Below are 17,255 nucleotides of genomic sequence, written 5' to 3' on the forward strand. Positions count from 1 at the left end.
GAATATTTTAATGTTTTCTGTAATTTCTCTGAGTTAGAATTAGCTCTCTCATCTATTAGCTGTGCAATTTTGAGTGCCTTTCCTGTGCCTCAGTTATGTAAAATAGGAATAATAGTATTTATTATCTATCCATTATAGGTTCCTGTGAGACTTAATATTAATATATGCAATTTCTTAGGCATAGTAGGTTAGAGGTGTTTACCAGGACTATGTTGCTGTCATTATTGAGAAGAATCTTTTGAGAGGCCTTTTCTATGCGGCAGCCCAGGGTCCGTTACATGGCATTGTCCCAATCAGCCTGTGGTCGGAAGCTAAGTGGAATTCTGGGCCAGCTCTGTTTGTCCCATGTGAATGAGACAGGACGTGGATGCCTGGGGTTATAGCTGCTTCTTCCTCTTCACTGTTCTAATACATTTCATTTACACAAAAGCGTCTCCAAATAAGTACTTAATTTTTCTTGGCTTTTACCAAATCTGAGGAGTTTTCAGCCACTCATTTTTAAAATATTTTTTCAGCCTCTCTCCTCTTCTGGGACTCCAACAACGCAAATGATAAATCTTTTACTATTCTGCTACAGGTCTCTGAGGCTGAGGTCACTTTTCAAAGTCTATTTTCTTTCTCTTGAGTTGGAGAAGTTCTATTGATCTGTATTCAGGTTCACCAGTTCCGTCCTCTGTCCCCTCCATTCTGCTATTGAGCCCATCTATCTGGTGAGGTTATTGTTAATGCAATTTTCAGTTATAAAATTTCCATTTATTATTTATTTAAACAATTTTTTAAGAAGAATTTATTTATTTATTTATTTGACAGACAGAGGTCATAAGTAGGCAGAGAATCAGGCAGAGAGAGAGGAAGGGAAGCAGGTTCCCTGTTGAGCAGAGAGCCCGAGCCTGAGAAAGCCTGGGATCATGACCTGAGCCGAAGGCAGAGGCTTTAACCCACCCAGGCGCCCCTCCATTTATTTTTTGTCTTCATTTTCTATTTCTTATATTTCATTTGTCTCCAGAGTACTTATAATTGCTGCTGGAGCATCATCGTGGTGGCCGTCTTCCTGGTCCCATCATTCTAGTGCCTAGGTCGTTTCGGTATTGGCATCTGTTGGTTCTTTTTTCATCTGAGATTTTCCTGCTTCTCAGTATGAAGTGTAATTTTGAACTGAAGCCTGGATATTTTTGAGTGTTACAAGACGACTCTGGTTCCTACCGAACATTTCTCTTTTAGCAGAGAGTTAACCTGTTGAGAATCAGAATGCATGTCCTGGCTTGCTTTTGTAGGCCAAGGTTCAAATACCCATGTAGTTTGCAAAGCCTTTGTACCATTACTGCAGTGCTATTTTGCCCACCCTACTTGTACGGTACCCAAAGAGCAGGGCTGTATCCCACATTCTGGGGAGGGAGACGGCCACATCCTAGTTACTGCAGGGTGGGGATGGAAGCCAGGGTTTGCCCAGAAGCCTGGTTGAGAAGGAATGCCGTGCCATGTGGAACCACAGGGTACACGTGGAAGACAGGTTAATGTCCTATCTCAGCTGTCTCATCACTGCAGGTCAGGGTGAAGACAGGGCTCCACCCACAGACTGGGGCTGAGAGGGTGCTGCTCCTACTACGTGGTGGGACAGAAGTCCAGATGTCACCCACAGGCTCAGCCAGGAGGGGTTACCGCTTCCTTCCTGCCAGGCAGTGATGAAATACAGGGCTCTACTCACTCCCAGGGGCGAGGTGCACCCTGGGGACTGCAGGGCAGGGTGAAACCGGGTTCTGCCCATAGACTACTGCGGGCGGCTGCCTCACTGTGCCTTGTTCCCGATGCTCGCCTGGAGGATGGCAAGAAGGGCGGAAAGGTTTTGGCTGGCTACCCTTTCCCAGAGCTTTGGCTAGGAAGAGAAGGCTTTTCTTTGGATCATCTTTGGTCTGTGCTAATTGGCACTGCTGGGTTGTTGCTTCTCCCGTGCCAAGGCTGGGGATACACGGGAGGGAGGAAAAAACCAATCCCAACCACCAGGCAACTTGCTGTGGGGTTCCTGGGGTTGGCCTGCCTGCTTTTCTCCACTTTCAGAGTCTTCTCATAGCTGATGTATAGGTTTTGCACAGGGTCTTCTGTTATTAAAATTGTGAGGAATAAAATGAAACCTATTTATTCATCTCGTCCAGAACCGGAAGAACTCATCCATAGTATTTAAATGTATAAAAGTCAGCAAAGCTTCATAATTTCATATTAATGTTGATGTGCCTCATACTTGAAGTGTATACAAAGAAGCAACAGATCCAGTTGGAAAGGGCTTTTGGTAACAGCCTATCCCAGTGCATTTACAGAGGCAGATAGAGGCAATAAAGCTCCAAGAGTCCAAATGACTCGTTCCTGCCAGAAAGTGGCAGAACTGCGATATAGCCTTGGCCTCTGGATTCCCAGCCTGTGCTCTTCCCACCGAGCGACGCCTGCTGCCCTTCACTAGCCGCGTATCACACACCCAAGAGTTACAGTTTCCAGCCCCGAAGATGAATTTGCTAGTTTCAGCCTCTTACTCGGTAATGTTTATTGTACCCATTTGTTTGTTCTATATACTTGAGTTTAAAAGAGACATTTTTATATTTTACTATTATATATATATATATATATATTAAAATAAATGATTTGGCAAGGACTTTTTTATCAGTGTACTTACTTTCATTTAAGTTTTTAATTCCAGTTAAGACACAGTGTCATATGAGTTCCAGGTGTACAATATAGTGATTCAGCATTTCCATACATGACCCTGGGTTCATCACAAGTGTCCTCCCTAATCCCCATCACCTACTTCACCCATCTCTCCACCCACTTCCCCCTCTGGTGACCATCGGTTTATTCTTTATTGTTAACAATCTGTTTTCTTGGTTTGTCTCTCTCTCTCTTTTTCCCCTTTGCTCACTTATTTCCTAAATTACACATATGAGTGAAATCATTGGCAAGGGCTTTTTTTTTTTTTAAAGATTTTATTCTGTTGACACACAGAGCACAAGCAGTAAGAGAAGGAGGCAGAGACAGAGACAGAGGGAGAAGCAGGCTCACCACTGAGCAGGGAGCCCAACACACGGGGCTTGGTCCCAGGATCCTGGGGATCACTACCCGAGCCAAAGGCAGACGCTTAATCAACTGGGCCACCCAGGCGCCCCTGGCAAGGACTTTTAAAAAGCAGTGATAGAAGCTACCCATTATATTCTTGTTTTGTCCTATTCTTTCCCTAGGTATAAATTCCATATGGAAAACCACTACAAAGCAAACCAGTAAAATTTTGACACATTATCAAAACATGTGAATAGTGATCTGATGTTAATGCTAACTTTTTTCCATTCAATAACTGGAGTCATCTATCACTTTAAACATTAGACTCGTAGATTATTTGTGACTCAGTGACAAGTGGGTAGAGTGATGACTGAGCTCAGATTTAGGAATTAAGGAAGAGGAAAATGTTTTCTAAACTGATCTATTTCTTCCATTTGAATAAGAATAAACTATGGGTGGAGCCCAGGTGGCTCAGTGGGTTAAAGCCTCTGCCTTCAGCTCAGTTCACGATCCCAGGGTCCTGGGATTGAGCCCCGCATCATTGGGATCTCTGCTCAACAGGGAGCCTGCCCCCCCCCACCTTTCTGCCTACTTGTGATCTTGGTCTGTCAAATAAATAAATAAAATCTTTAAAAAATATTTAAAATAAACCTACGGGACAACATATTCTACTTGAGTTTAGAAATAAATTTCAAAAGCCAAATTTTTGTCAGGATTAGCTATGAAGTCCTTCAGATGAACAAAGGATAGGGCAAAGTCATGAAAATAAAGCATCTTTATACCCTTAAGTTCACGGTGCAATATACCAGCTCTGAGCTTGCTCTGAAAATCGCTCCTGCAGGAACTAGCCATACATCATATTTCAGTTTGCCATTAAGACTTTATTTGGTTTTCATCCTTATTTATTAAAGTCATATAACTCCTCTATCGTTCCATTTCTCTCAAGGAAGCTCTACACTGTAAACAACAACAAAATTTTATTTGTTGCATCTCTTGGTTAGTAGGTTATTTTTATGCTACAATGAAACACATCCCCCTCCTAATCCTTCAAGTTAATAAGCATGGACTAAACCATATGAAAGGAAAAATGAAAAAACTCAACTCACATTTTATTCTGTCCTTTATTAAGGTTTCTATTACTTAGACACTAACTCTAAGCTATTCTCAGATTTCAGAATTCCTAGGGTTTGATTTCTCTAAAAAATGGATGTTTCATATCTACAAAGCACAAAAATCTATCTTTTGAAAAAAAATAGCTGATATTATTCACATTATATTGCTAGGATTAAAAGGTAATGTTAATGTGTGTTTTGAAAGGAAAGATAATTGTTCATTCTTTGAGTGTTCATATTTTATTCATTTTTTAAAAAGATTTTTTGTAAAGTACTCTCTATACCCTGTGTGAGGCTTGGACTCACAACTCCAAGATCAAGAGTCGCACGCTCTAGCCAGGTGCCTCATGTGTGTTCATATTTTAAATAATTGCAAATCAAATTTTTATTCTAAAATGTGTCTCTTAGATATCCCCCTCCCTGAATCTCCATCCAGGGAAAATGGGAATAGCCCAATTCTCATATGTATCAGACGTCATTACTTTCATAAGCAAAATTATAAAGAATAATTTATTCTTTGGATATTTGTAAAAATACTGCTACATGAAACTTCTAAACAAGCCTAATCAACTTCTCACTGGTAATTTATAAGGACAAACATTCGGGCATCTGGGTGGCTCAGTTGGTTAAGCGTGTGGCTCTTGGTTTTGGTTCAGATCATGATCTCAGGGTAGTGAGAGCGAGCCCTCTGTGGAGCTCTGTGCTCAGCACCCAGTCTGCTTGAGACTCTCTTTCCCTCTCCTTCCCTCTCCGCCCACCCCCATGCACGCGCGCTCTAATAAATGGATATGATAAAAAAAAAAAATAAAAGGACAAACATAACTTTTTAGGTCCAGTCAATCAAAGCAGTAATTAAAATAAATTTAAAATAAATTACTTTCACTTCCTTTCTTCAACCTAAAATCCAAGTCCTTGTATACTTAAAGCAATGAATACATTCTATTACTAGGAAAGAACACCCATGTGTGCGTGTGTCTGTGTGTGATGACAGCAGTGTGAATGACACACTGGAAAAACAGAGTCGCTTGAATAAATAACCAATACTAAGTTGATGTGTGATTTACAATTATTATTTGGCTTAATTCTCAGATTATTATGGCAAGGCTGAGGTGAAAACAACTCAGGAACGCTGGTGGAATCATGGTCTTTTTGATGGGAGGGGTGTTTGGCAAGCTCAGTGATTATATAACAACAGATTATTTTAACTTAAGTCCCTTTCATAGAGAAAGGAAACATGGTTTGGGAAAACTCTTTTTTGTCCGAACGAGGATCCTTTGAACTCTGCTGTTACAAACTACCTGTTGTGCTCATAAATATTTCAGTCTCCGCTCCCAAGCTGCCGTTCCATGCTCCCTTGCCCCGTCCTTGTAGTCTTTCAAGCAAGCTAGAGGGAGGGAGACGTTGGTAGATGAAGAGGATGTTTGGTGCCTGCTCTGGGATCTCAAGGGCAGGCGTAGGAAAGGCCGTGTCTACACAGAAGTAACGTCTTAAATGTTCAGTGGCTAGTGTATTAGTTTCTCATTGCTGCTGTAACAAATTATCACGAACTCAGTGGATTACATCGTTAGAGTTCATGTCCTAGTTCTGGGGGTCAGATGCCCCAAGGCCACAAGTTTCCCTAGGTGGATATCAAGGTGTTAGTAGGCCTGTGCTCCTTCGGGAGGCTCCGGGGAGGCAGTGTTTCTAGGCTTCCTTTTCCAGCTTCTAGAGGCTGCCCACATTCCTTAGCTCCTGGCCCACTTCCTCCCTCTCAAAACCAACGGCCTATCATCTTCTCCCTTTTCTGATGTCTGCTTCTGTCCCTTTTTTTCAGACTCTGCCTCTTTGTTGTAGGGACACCGTGACTGTGATTATCCTGGGCCCACCCCAACAATGGAAGGTCATCTCCCCATTTCAAGACCTTAGCTTCAATCAGTCCCTTTTGCCATTAAAGGTAACATACTCACAGGTTCCAGGGATTAGAGAGTGGACCTCTTTAGGAAGACATTGTTTAACCTATCATAATTCTCTCTCTTTATATTCTTAATTCTTTGCATTCTGGTTTTTTTTTTTTTATATAATTTTTTTTTTTTTTTAAGATTTTATTTATTTATTTGACAGAGAGAGATCACAAGTAGATGGAGAGGCAGGCAGAGAGAGAGAGAGAGGGAAACAGGCTCCCTTGCTGAGCAGAGAGCCCGATGTGGGACTCGATCCCAGGACCCTGAGATCATGACCTGAGCCGAAGGCAGCGGCTTAACCCACTGAGCCACCCAGGCGCCCTTTGCATTCTGTTTTAAAGTGGATGGCTCAAAGGTCAGGATCAGCCACTTCAGATCTAAGAATTCGTTGTCGTAGAAAACAGAACGAATTCAAATGCCAACCTTCACATTTAAAAAAAGGAGTTGAGGGACGCCTGGGTAGCTCAGTTGGTTGGACGACTGCCTTCGGCTCAGGTCATGAGCCTGGAGTCCCGGGATCGAGTACTGCATTGGGCTCCCAGCTCCACGGGGAGTCTGTTTCTCTCTCTGACCTTCTCCTTGCTCATGCTTTCTCTCACTGTCTCTCTCTCAAATAAATAAATAAAATCTTTAAAAAAAAATAAAAAAAATAAAAAAATTAAAAAAAGGAGTTGACTTGTTCTTATACATTAATATGGTTCAAATCACAGAGAACAGAATGCTTTCACGGACAAGGCATAAAAATGAAAATTCTCCTCAAGGCTTTTCTTTCAATTCCTACACAATTGTGGAGACTATTAAAGTGGGTAGCTGTAGGAGGGGGCAAATCACTTTCTCTTTCCTTCTCCTTCCTATTATTACTGTCATAAAGGTTCCAAAGCATTTCTTTCAAACATGATTTGGGATTGTAGCATATTGTCAAGGGTTATGCATACAAGAACCTATTCTCTGCTAACATAGCAAACTCAGAATTCTTATGTAGATGGGCTTCATATTTCAAAACTTAAGTGATATACATCATTACTCCAGTAAAAGAGAAGCTTTTAAATCAGTGATGGTCACAAAGCGTTCAAGAAACTGTTGCAAGTTCTTGGCTGGTCTGGCTGTGTCAAAGTTTCTAAATTTATATCTAATCCCTAATGCTGATTGAGACCAACATTCCTTAAGCAGGTGATTTGTGCTCAGGAACAAGCACTCCCACACTGTAGATGGTCTTAACATCACTGGAGGTTCCAATGTGTTCCCCTCCAGTTCAAAGGCTTACCCACAGCCTGCCTAATCTCATCCTGACTGGTAACCACCAGTCGGAAGGCTGACAAGATTATCCTCATTTATTCTCTGGGCAGACACTTGCAATTGGGGTTGTCATCCCTCTAGGATGATGGACGAGTCAGACTGGATCTGAGCCGAGGCTCTCTATGAGATACCTCTGCGTGGTTCAAAGTCAACATGAGGGGAATTTTTATCCCTGTGTGTGACAGGGAGGTCCCTGAATGGATTTGGCTAATGATGTATGCCTGGAACCTTACCATGCCTTAGTGACGCTAAGGGAATAATAACTGAAAGGACTTGGAACATTAATGTGCATTGCATATTTTACCTTGCTATTAGAAAAATGCAGTTTAGAAGTAAGAAAAACCAGACCCTAGAGATTTCTGCACATAATGGGCAATAAAAATATTCCACTAAAAATCATGCCACAGAGTTGGGGGGCGGGTTGGTGGTGGTTCAGACAGTTGAGTGTCTGACTCTTGATTTCAGCTCAGGTCATGGCCTCAGGGTCCTAAGTTTGAGCCCTGCATCAGGCTCTGCCCTTGGTGGGTGGAGAGTCTACTTGAGATTCTCTCTCCCTCCACCTGCCCTCCCCTCCCAAAAATCAATAAAATCTTAAGAAAAAAAATCATGCTGCAGGAGACCTCCAGGGAAGATGGCAGAGTAGGAGGCTCCTAGTACACTTACTGCGATGAGCACATTGGAAGGTGCAGAACTGCTGAATCACTGTATTGTACACCTGAAACTAATACAGCACGTGCATGCTACTTCTACTGGAATTAAAATTTTTACAAGATCATGCCACTAAAGAAAGATGGGTTTTTAGTGATAAACTTGATAGAATTATTATAATTACCATTTTGAAATACTTTTAGTGTACAGTTTTAAGTGCTAAGCTTCGTGCTAAAAGATATGTAAGAATGTATTTTTTACTTTTACAATTTAAATAGCAGAAAGAAATGTCTATGACCAAACACTGTAATTTAAACCATTATTTCTAAGCCTATGTCAGAATTTAGAGTAGTTTGAATAAATGGTCAATTCTTGGTATAGTTGTTTTATACAAAGGAATTTCACATGATGTGTATAACTTATTTTCATAAGGCATTTCATTGTATCCCAGAGTTGCTTATTTCTTTATGAGTAAACCTTGAAAGTTTCTTCAAAATGTATATCTAAAACTACTGTGGTCATATTTTATAGAAAGGATTTGGCATATTCAAGATTTCAAAATGTCACAAACAAAATATTACTGACTAAGTGGTTTTTCAGAATTTGGTAACCATCTTTGAAGATAAATTCACAGATTTTTAAACTTCAGTTTGATTTTGCAAAAAAAATATAGTAAGGACAATCCAGCTTAACAAGTTATCTTTAAAATTCAGTTTCCAAGGCAACAATCATAGGTCCCTGTACACTGCTTAAAAAAATCATTTTTATAAATTTAGTTACTGTAACATCAAAGGCAAGAGTTAAATATAACTGCCTTACTTTTATCTCCTTTTATCAGACTTTCTGAACAGGCCAACTTCTCTCTTTTTAATGGACTAATACTGGATCCCTAGTCTGCTGCCCCCTAAGTACAAAAGGTTAAGGGCGGATAAACTGAGTTTCCAAAGTGGCTGTCTGCAAATCTAGACTACTGCCTGTGTGTTAAGAGCAAACCGGGATCCAGCCCACTGTATGTGCATAATAGCAAATCTCCTTATAACTTATTCCTTCTAACTTCGTAACTCAATAAAGCAAAAAGGGAAGGGCTCTTACCTGCACATTTCACTCCCTGAGCAATGAGACCCCACATGAAGTTGGCACAGTATTCACACCAGTGTGGTCCTCTGAACGTATGGACCTGAAAAAGAGCAGTGAGTGACAGAGTGGCCAGAGGGGAAAACACATGGACGAAGAGATGGTTTTCTGTCAAAGTGCGGAAATACAAACCATAGTACCGAAGAGGTGTGGTGTGGCTGCATTTAGGGAAACTTTAGCTGAGTGGAACCGACAAGCAGTTAAAATTTCTTTCAGAGCTCGATTTCCTCTTTGTTTTAGAAATGGTGATACATCAACCCATTATTCTGTGATTCACTTTGCAAAACAATTTCTACAGTGGTTCTCCAGCTGGTTCCCTCCAGCCATAAGCCTCATCTCTGAGTTATACAAAGGAGAAGGAGCGATGCAGGGTATCTCTGAGTCCGGTAAGGATTTTGTCAGATGACCTACCTTCTGTGACCACAGATGGTGAAGGTGATACTTAGTGAGACTGGTCACAACTGAAGCAGCAAAAATGGCCAATTTCTGTTCAAAACCATTTGATACTTACATTAGTTAAGGGAATGAATATATTTTAGAAACTGCAGAAGGGAGAGTTAATCAGAAACCTTACTTGAGTGTAGTAATTATGCCTCATTTCATATGAATCATTTCAGCCTCAAAAACTTTTAACTGCATTTGATTCCTTTATCCCTAAGAAAGGAATCTCCAAAGAAAGGATTCAAATGCTAAGATACCTAGACTTTTCTGTATAGGAGAGAGAAGCCATTCTAGCTTAACTCAGATGAAAAAGTATTGGTAGAAAAGGGAGGCAAGGAATTCAAACCCTAATATTAAAAAATAAAAGAAAAAAAATCTGGAATATTCTCATAACACTTTGAGATTTCTGAGGAAAAAAAAATTCTGAGCAGATATTGGCTGATATTTCCACCCAGGAAAAAAAGAAGGGAGAGGGAACCAGGAAGTCACTGATCTGTGTATCAAAGTACATTTACCTGAGAAAATTTCTTATATGTATGATGTTCTCCTGCAGGAAACAGTCATATAAAGACAGTGAAAATCATAAAATGTGACGATTTGTACTCTAACATAAGTATCTGTCAGAACAGATAATACAAATGATGAAATTCACCGCTAAGATGGTCATTTTTGCTACTGTTCTTTTTATGTATCAAATAGGTAGATGATTTTTAAGATAATATAACTTATTCTTTCAAACTTAAGATTGTATTGAACACAAGACTTACATTGAACACAAGACATATATTCCATTTAGAAAAACCAAGCCAGGTAAATTATGACAAACCACTGATTATAGAGAAATCCCAATTCCAGAGATGTTAAAATGAAAAAAAAAAAAAAAGCTTATTATTGAGATCAATGAGAAAAGGTATGTCAGAATACTAACACTGGCTGGGTAAGGCTGTCATGGATAACCTGTTGTTGGTTCCTTCCAAGTAGGTATGTGCTTGTGACTCTGGTCACTGCCAAGTGAGCTTGAGTACAAAATGTGTTGATTTTGGAAAAGAAGGTCATAATCTCTTCTGTGTCTTTTATGGAAAAGCATCAGGAATGCAGACACAGTTGCTTCCGGATTGTTACTGATGCTCAGTGCCTGTGACGGAAAGCATTTCCTAGAGTTTCTAAAGCAGAGCCCAAGATCAACATTCAAATAGTCTGTGATGTCTTTTTTGTTGGTCTGTGTTCCCCGGAGTGAATAAAACTGGATAGTAGGAAGCCTTGCTTTGCTTTGAGCAGAATGAGTGAAACAGCGCTGACTTGTATTTCAAAAAGTTACATAATCATGGAAGAGCTATAGAAGCATGGCGTTAGTTTCAGGGAGAGTTTCTGGGATACCCACTGGGTTAGATGTTGCAAGATGTTGGACACTCCAGCATCACTTGACTTGGTGAGGTCAACAGAAATGGACTAGAAGCACAGAGGAAGTAAGTCCATCTTGTATCTGCCAGTTATCTCATGATAAAGGATCTTAAAGTCACATTTGGGAGAGCAAAAATAGAGTAGATGATGTGAAATACCTTAAAACTGGGCTCATGGCAAACAGCACTGAGTACTGGGAGGTTATGACAGAACTAAGTCCCCTCCCCACCTTCAAAATAGCAGTAGCGAGTGCGGCATCTGGGAATTCTTGGGACGTCTCTTCATATGACAAGTATGACAAAATATGACAAAGGAAGGGTTGGATGGTTCCGAGCAGGCTGGCGCTCTGACTGAAGGATCCCATGTGAGATCAGAAAGCAACCTCTAGGAAACTGTAATTTATACGTTACCCTCTTGGATGGTGTTTTATAAAGGCATCCTGAGCCGTGTGGGGCTGCTGTTGTTTTCCCTTTGTTAACACCCCTTGGAAGGGAGCTTATACAGCTCTCCAGGAAACGGTTCTAGAAAGGAGACTGAAGCACCAGAAGCTTACTAAATGTCTACTTGTTTAACGGGGTTTAACTGGATTCCCTTTTGAATCATTATCTCTATAATGTATATTCCTTAAATTTTGTTTTGTGACCCCTATGGCTTTACGACAGTGGACTCTGTCTGTAAAAATGGAACATCGTAGCCTTTTTGTCTTTTTTATTCCCCTAGATGTCATCAAAACAGAGACTTCATTCAGTAGTCATTTTTATTCATTCATGAACATTTTGAAAGTAATGACCACAAAGATAAAAAGGATCCTGGCTCAAGGAATTCACTGTGGGTTTCTCCCATTAAATACAGTGTGAAAATGCTCAAGAGAAAGTCCCCACAGAGTGCATGGGAAGCTCGGGGGGGTGGGGATGGGCACTCTGCAGGCTTAAGTGGGTCAGCTGGGTGACCTGTAGGGCACGAATGGGGTATGTGTGTTGGAGGGGGTGCATTAGGAAAATTCCTTTACTGTTCCGAGGAAATCAAAGGTATATGGCTTGAGCCAAACAATGGGAGGTTTAGAGAATCATAAGGACGTTCAGCATGGGCACAGGTGGGGATGACCACATGGCAAGAATCAAGAGAGACAGGGTGTCTGTTTTCCATGCCTACAGATTAACTTTGTTCAGTGAGCAAAGCAGGGTCACTGAGGATTTTCCAGGTGAGTGACACAGGCAGGCAAGGCTGGCAGAAGACAAATTAGGTAGGAGGCTATGTCTGGCAGGAGTCCAGGTAACAGATGGTGTGGGCTGAACTCAGGCAGCGGTGGTGGAGGAAGGGGTAACGGAGTTATGTAGGAGGCAGAATGAGCAGGCCTTGGTAACCAACAGAATCAGAGGCACAGGAGAGGGGAAGAGGGCATAAACAGGGGGAACAGAAGGGGAACAGGTTTGGAAGGGAGGAGGGTGGGGAATGGCAGATTGAAGAAAACTATTGGGAAAGAGGAGAAACTCCTGCAGTAAAGTTCCTAAAGGTGGCAAGTGGAGATAGGATCCAGGACAGAGGGATTAGCTTTGAATAAGAGAATTATTTCCCCCATTCTCTGAGTTGGGAAAAAGGAAGGAGGGGAGCGGATGGCTGTGCAGGAGTCATGGGGCCTGGAGTCTGGAAGGCTAAGGGAGTTCACTGTCCAGAGTCTCTGCATTAGATGGAAGTTCAGTTGGCTGAAATAGGGGATAGGGACTGGAACTGGCCAGAAATCCAGAGAAGGGCTGCTGGACTTGAAAGCAAATTTCTTTCCTGGATGACACTAAAGTCATATAATAAATGTCAAGCACGTTAAAGAAAAAGTAACAAATACTTTGTTAAAGTGCCTTATCTAAATGTTTTATTTTAAATGCAGTTTTATATAATCAGTGATGTTTATATCACATACTTTGTCATGATGGCAACAGAGTGCTGTTCCTGCACACGAGGCCCTAGGGCCCGCACACCTGCATCTCATTCTGTTTAACAGAGATGGTTGTTTTCTGATTACCTGTCCTAAAAATGATTAAATCAGAATGTAATGGGCATTCAAAATATAATTAAAAGGTCAAAAGTTGTGCCTTGGGGATTTTTTTCTGCTTAGGAGGATGCTAAGAAAGAACTAGGGTAGAATGTGGGAGAAAGGAGGCGTGGAGTGGTTCTCAAGGGGTCCAGGGACTCGGCCCGAAGCCTCACATTGTAACAGAGGGCAACTTTTGTCTGGAATGCACTGGAACACAGGAGATGCCTTCTTAGGGACCAGCTGCTGGTCAGCGCTCGGGGTTCAGAATTACTGACGTCTTTACAACAGAAACAGCTAGAGGACAAACATTAGTGACCTTTTCCATAGGATTTTGATTCTAAATGGTTCCAGGTTTTTTATGTTTTCAAAAGTTTGTGTTTTAGTTTTCCTGTTTCTTCTTCTGCTCCAGGGCTGTCATGTCAGCTCTTTCTCCTTCTTCCTTACCCCCTTGTCCCTTTTCCCATTCATTGATTCTTAGATGCAGATGAGGTCATCTCAGAGAACTTTGCTAACACTGGATGTAAATCAAGAACCGAGGTCATCTATATTCCTGTTGAAGGCCTTTTACAAGAAAAACAAAAACTTCTGGCTTCTTGTCTGTGTTTCTTGTAGTCGAGGCTGATGGACAGTGGGGACCATGGTCTTAAGATGAATAAGGTGTTAAGTGGTATCTTATTTTATTCTATGACCTCTGCTGATCTTTAATTAGTGTTTCTTATAATCTGTTTCTGCTGTTTACTCTGTGACCTTAATGATGTACATTGGCTTTATAACATGGGAAACTGACCAGCACTATTTTCTTCCTTAGAGTTATTTGAACAAATCACTTGATCATTTACACCCCCTCCCCCCCAAAAAAAAGTCCCTTTGGGGAGGGTGTTTTGGTGAGATAATCCAAGAGCGCATTCAGCTTCAGTGTATAACATTATCAGGGAGGACAAGGATGGTCCTGAGAAAAGCAACCTTGTAAATTGGCCACAGGTTTTTTCCTAGGCCACCTCCAAACCTCTAGTACATCTTGACAAATGAAAGTGACAGAGTACACAGCATGAATTATACCTTCCTGAACAAAGGGCATTGCAACTAGTTTGAAGGTCCTTTTCTATAACTAGAAAGAAGACAACTTTATTACCATGACATTTGAGATTGCTTTTCACCTATGAACAACTCCCTTCATGTTAACATCACTGACATCACTGAGAACCAGGGACGAAAGACTGAGTTAATTACCGGATCCCAAATGTCTATCCCAGAGAAGACGCTGGCTAGAACCAGGATGAGAACACACAGGGAGGGAGGTGAGTGGGCCACTGAGGGACCCCCATGGCACAGCCTGTGGGTCAGCTGTTTTCTGGGCACTGACCCGGGGAAACTGAAGCTTTTCTCCACTGGGCCTACTGTGATCCTGCTCCAAACCCCGGCTTCTGGAAGAAAACCAGAACACCTTTTCATCAGGTTTCTGACATTCCCATCTTCAGTTTGAATGTCAGTAATAAAAGGAGAGGAAAAGAAATCTATGCAACGGGAAGAGAAAAAATTTCAGCCTATCTTTATTATCCCTCCCAAGCCGTAATACTCCCTCTGGTAATAAGCATGAATGTCAACAGCCAAGGCACTGGCCTGCAAAGCCTGCTGCAAACAGAAGCTATGTCGGAGGTGAGAAAAATATTCGGGGAGGGGCACCTGGATGGCTCGGTCGGTTAAGCATTTGGCTCTTGATCTCAGCTCAGGTTTTGATCTCAGGGTTGTGAGTTCAAGCCCCATGTTGGGCTCCACATCCAGCAAGGGGCCTACTTACACACACACACACACACACACACACTCTTGGGGAAATGAAATTTTGCTTTGGGGTAAGAGGACGGACATTTGGGAGGCTCTGGTGAGTCATCTCTGCAGCCTCGTACTGGGTGATGAAGGGAGAAAACAGATGATCAGAATCAAAACGGAAAGCAATGTAGGTAGACAGGCAGCTGGGCAAGAAAGGCTTTTTCTCCTTTTCCCCCCATTTTTATCTTTTGGGCAACCAGAAAGTACTCTTTTATGTAATCAATTTTAGTCTCACCAAGATGGCTTATCTTTGATCCAAAATATTTGAAATTTAGAATTTTGGTCCTCAGATTTTGCCACCTCAGTTAAAGTATTTTGACTTATACTATTAAGTCATGAGCAGAGAATGCATAACATTGGCTATGATCATTAGCAAGAAATATATAAAACTGTGGGGGTTCCTTGCAAAAAGCAGTAGGAAACAGGTACTCAAAATAGGAGTGTCTTTAGTTTCAAGGCAAGACCTTCTTGTCTTATTATTAGTTAAATCTAGTCAAAATGACTAGTGGCTTCAAAATTCTTTAAGATCTCTAACAAACCGTGAGGTTTGAGCACAGTTAAGCCCCCAGCACTGATCTCATGCTAGCCGCGCCTACTCTCTCCTTGTCCTGAAGTAATGGCTGTGTAACGCAGCACCCACAGCAGGGAAGGTGGAAGGAGTGCACCAAACACTTATGGAAACGGTGCCTGGAACTGGAGGGGCATACCCATTGGCCCTGTGCAGTGTCCCCAGCAGGCTGAATGGGGCACTGCATGGAGGCATGGGTCCACGGGAGGGGGCCCAGGTGCGAATGGCTTCTCCAGCTTACTGCTACAGAGGATGACTGTGTAGGGGAAAGCTCGCAGGGGCTCTCTGAGGCAGACACTCAACCTCACAATAGTTAACAGAATCAGAAGTACCATTCTGGAGAGGATGATGAATGACAGAAAATGAGTGACCTAAGGTTTCAAGAATTAGAAAACCGTTCAAAATTGAGGGAGATGCCACAAAAATCTACAAGGCATACAGTGGCCAAACCATTAATAAATGATGTCCCCCTGAATATGAAAAATAACAGCAGGAAAATGCTGGTATAGTAACTGTCAGACTATAATACTAGTCTTAATTAGTAGGGCAATTATTAGGGCAATATAATAAGGCAGTCCTTCCACATACAAAAGATTATAAAAGTGGTTTTTTATTGATTGGTATCTAAAATGACACCTTAAGTAAACATGTCCAGACAAATAAGGGCTTCTTACCAGTTCTACTCATACAGTCTATTTCCCTCAATTTTATGTAGGCCTTCTTCAGAGAGTTTACATTTCTTTATGGCTTGCTTCATGATTCTCCTCTCCCTACCCCACCTCCCAAATGAACACTGTCTCAGTGAGGGAGAACTATCTCTAAAACTACAGCTGAGTTAACTGTGGTGGAGACCAAGTGAGCTTACTTAGAATCACACACAACCATCTTCATGCTCGAATACACACAGAATTTCTTTTCTTTTTTTAAAAGATTTTTATTCATTTGACAGATCACAAGAAGGCAGAGAGCCAGGCAGCAGGGGTTGGGGGGAGGAGCAGGCTCCTCTCTGAGCAGACAGCCCTATGGGGGCTCCATCCCAAGACCCTGAGATCATGACCTGAGCCGAAGGCAGAGGCCCAACCCACTGAGCGACCCAGGCGCCCCACACAGTTTCTTGTGTCTGTGTTCTGTTCTCAGCTGCCAGAGTGGCTCCTGACACACAGCCATCAATCTGAAACCTAGGAATCAGGCAGTAGTTTCAAAGTTTGTCCAAGTTTTCCATTTGGAAAATGGAAAATAAATTCCATTTATTTACTTATTTTTATTAAGTTACAAGGTATAGACTGGGTAATAAGTAACATAAAAATAGGAAAAAATAAAAACAACCAATAATTTAAAAATACTGTTTCAAAATATGATTGTTTAAAGTATTAGAAAACTCATGATTTTAATGTTTAGACTTTTTTATGCTTCAGAAGCAAATTTCCCCCGACGCCCACCCCAGCCACAGGAGCTTTAATGAGAACTTTACCTCTAAACTGAATCGTGGTTAAAGTTTAACACTATCAAATGCATAACCTAAAACACTTCATTTTGAAAGTTTAGTTTTATTACTTGGATTAATAAGTTTGCATTTAAGTATCAGCAGTAAAAAATCAACATAGTCAATACTTCAAAATGTCGGTCTCCTAAAGTTGTATTATGAAGCTATGATAGGAAAGTGAATGACTCATCCTTGGTTGTGCAATAAAAACCACGGTACAATCCATAATCTCTACACACACATTACAAAGAAACTGAATACTACGAGAAAAAGAGCCCCCAGACCAACCCACATTATCTTTGATCCACAATTCCCTGAAGCCAATATTGTACTAGTA

At 41.4% G+C, this 17,255-nt stretch overlaps 1 protein-coding gene across 5 annotated transcripts in view; it reads right to left on the minus strand.

The window, feature by feature from the left end:
• The window catches only part of CHN1 (chimerin 1), a 204,742-nt gene that overhangs the window by 14,961 nt on the left and 172,526 nt on the right, over positions 1-17,255 (minus strand). For all 5 annotated transcript variants that reach the window (XM_032855932.1, XM_032855934.1, XM_032855936.1 and 2 more), the window contains one exon: positions 9,128-9,212. In XM_032855932.1, coding sequence (XP_032711823.1) covers positions 9,128-9,212 — 85 coding nt within the window. The remainder of the gene's footprint in view (positions 1-9,127; positions 9,213-17,255) is intronic.

This window comes from Lontra canadensis, unplaced genomic scaffold, assembly GCF_010015895.1.
Source record: "Lontra canadensis isolate GAN:19392208 unplaced genomic scaffold, GSC_riverotter_1.0 scaffold11, whole genome shotgun sequence".
Lineage (NCBI taxonomy): Eukaryota > Metazoa > Chordata > Mammalia > Carnivora > Mustelidae > Lontra > Lontra canadensis.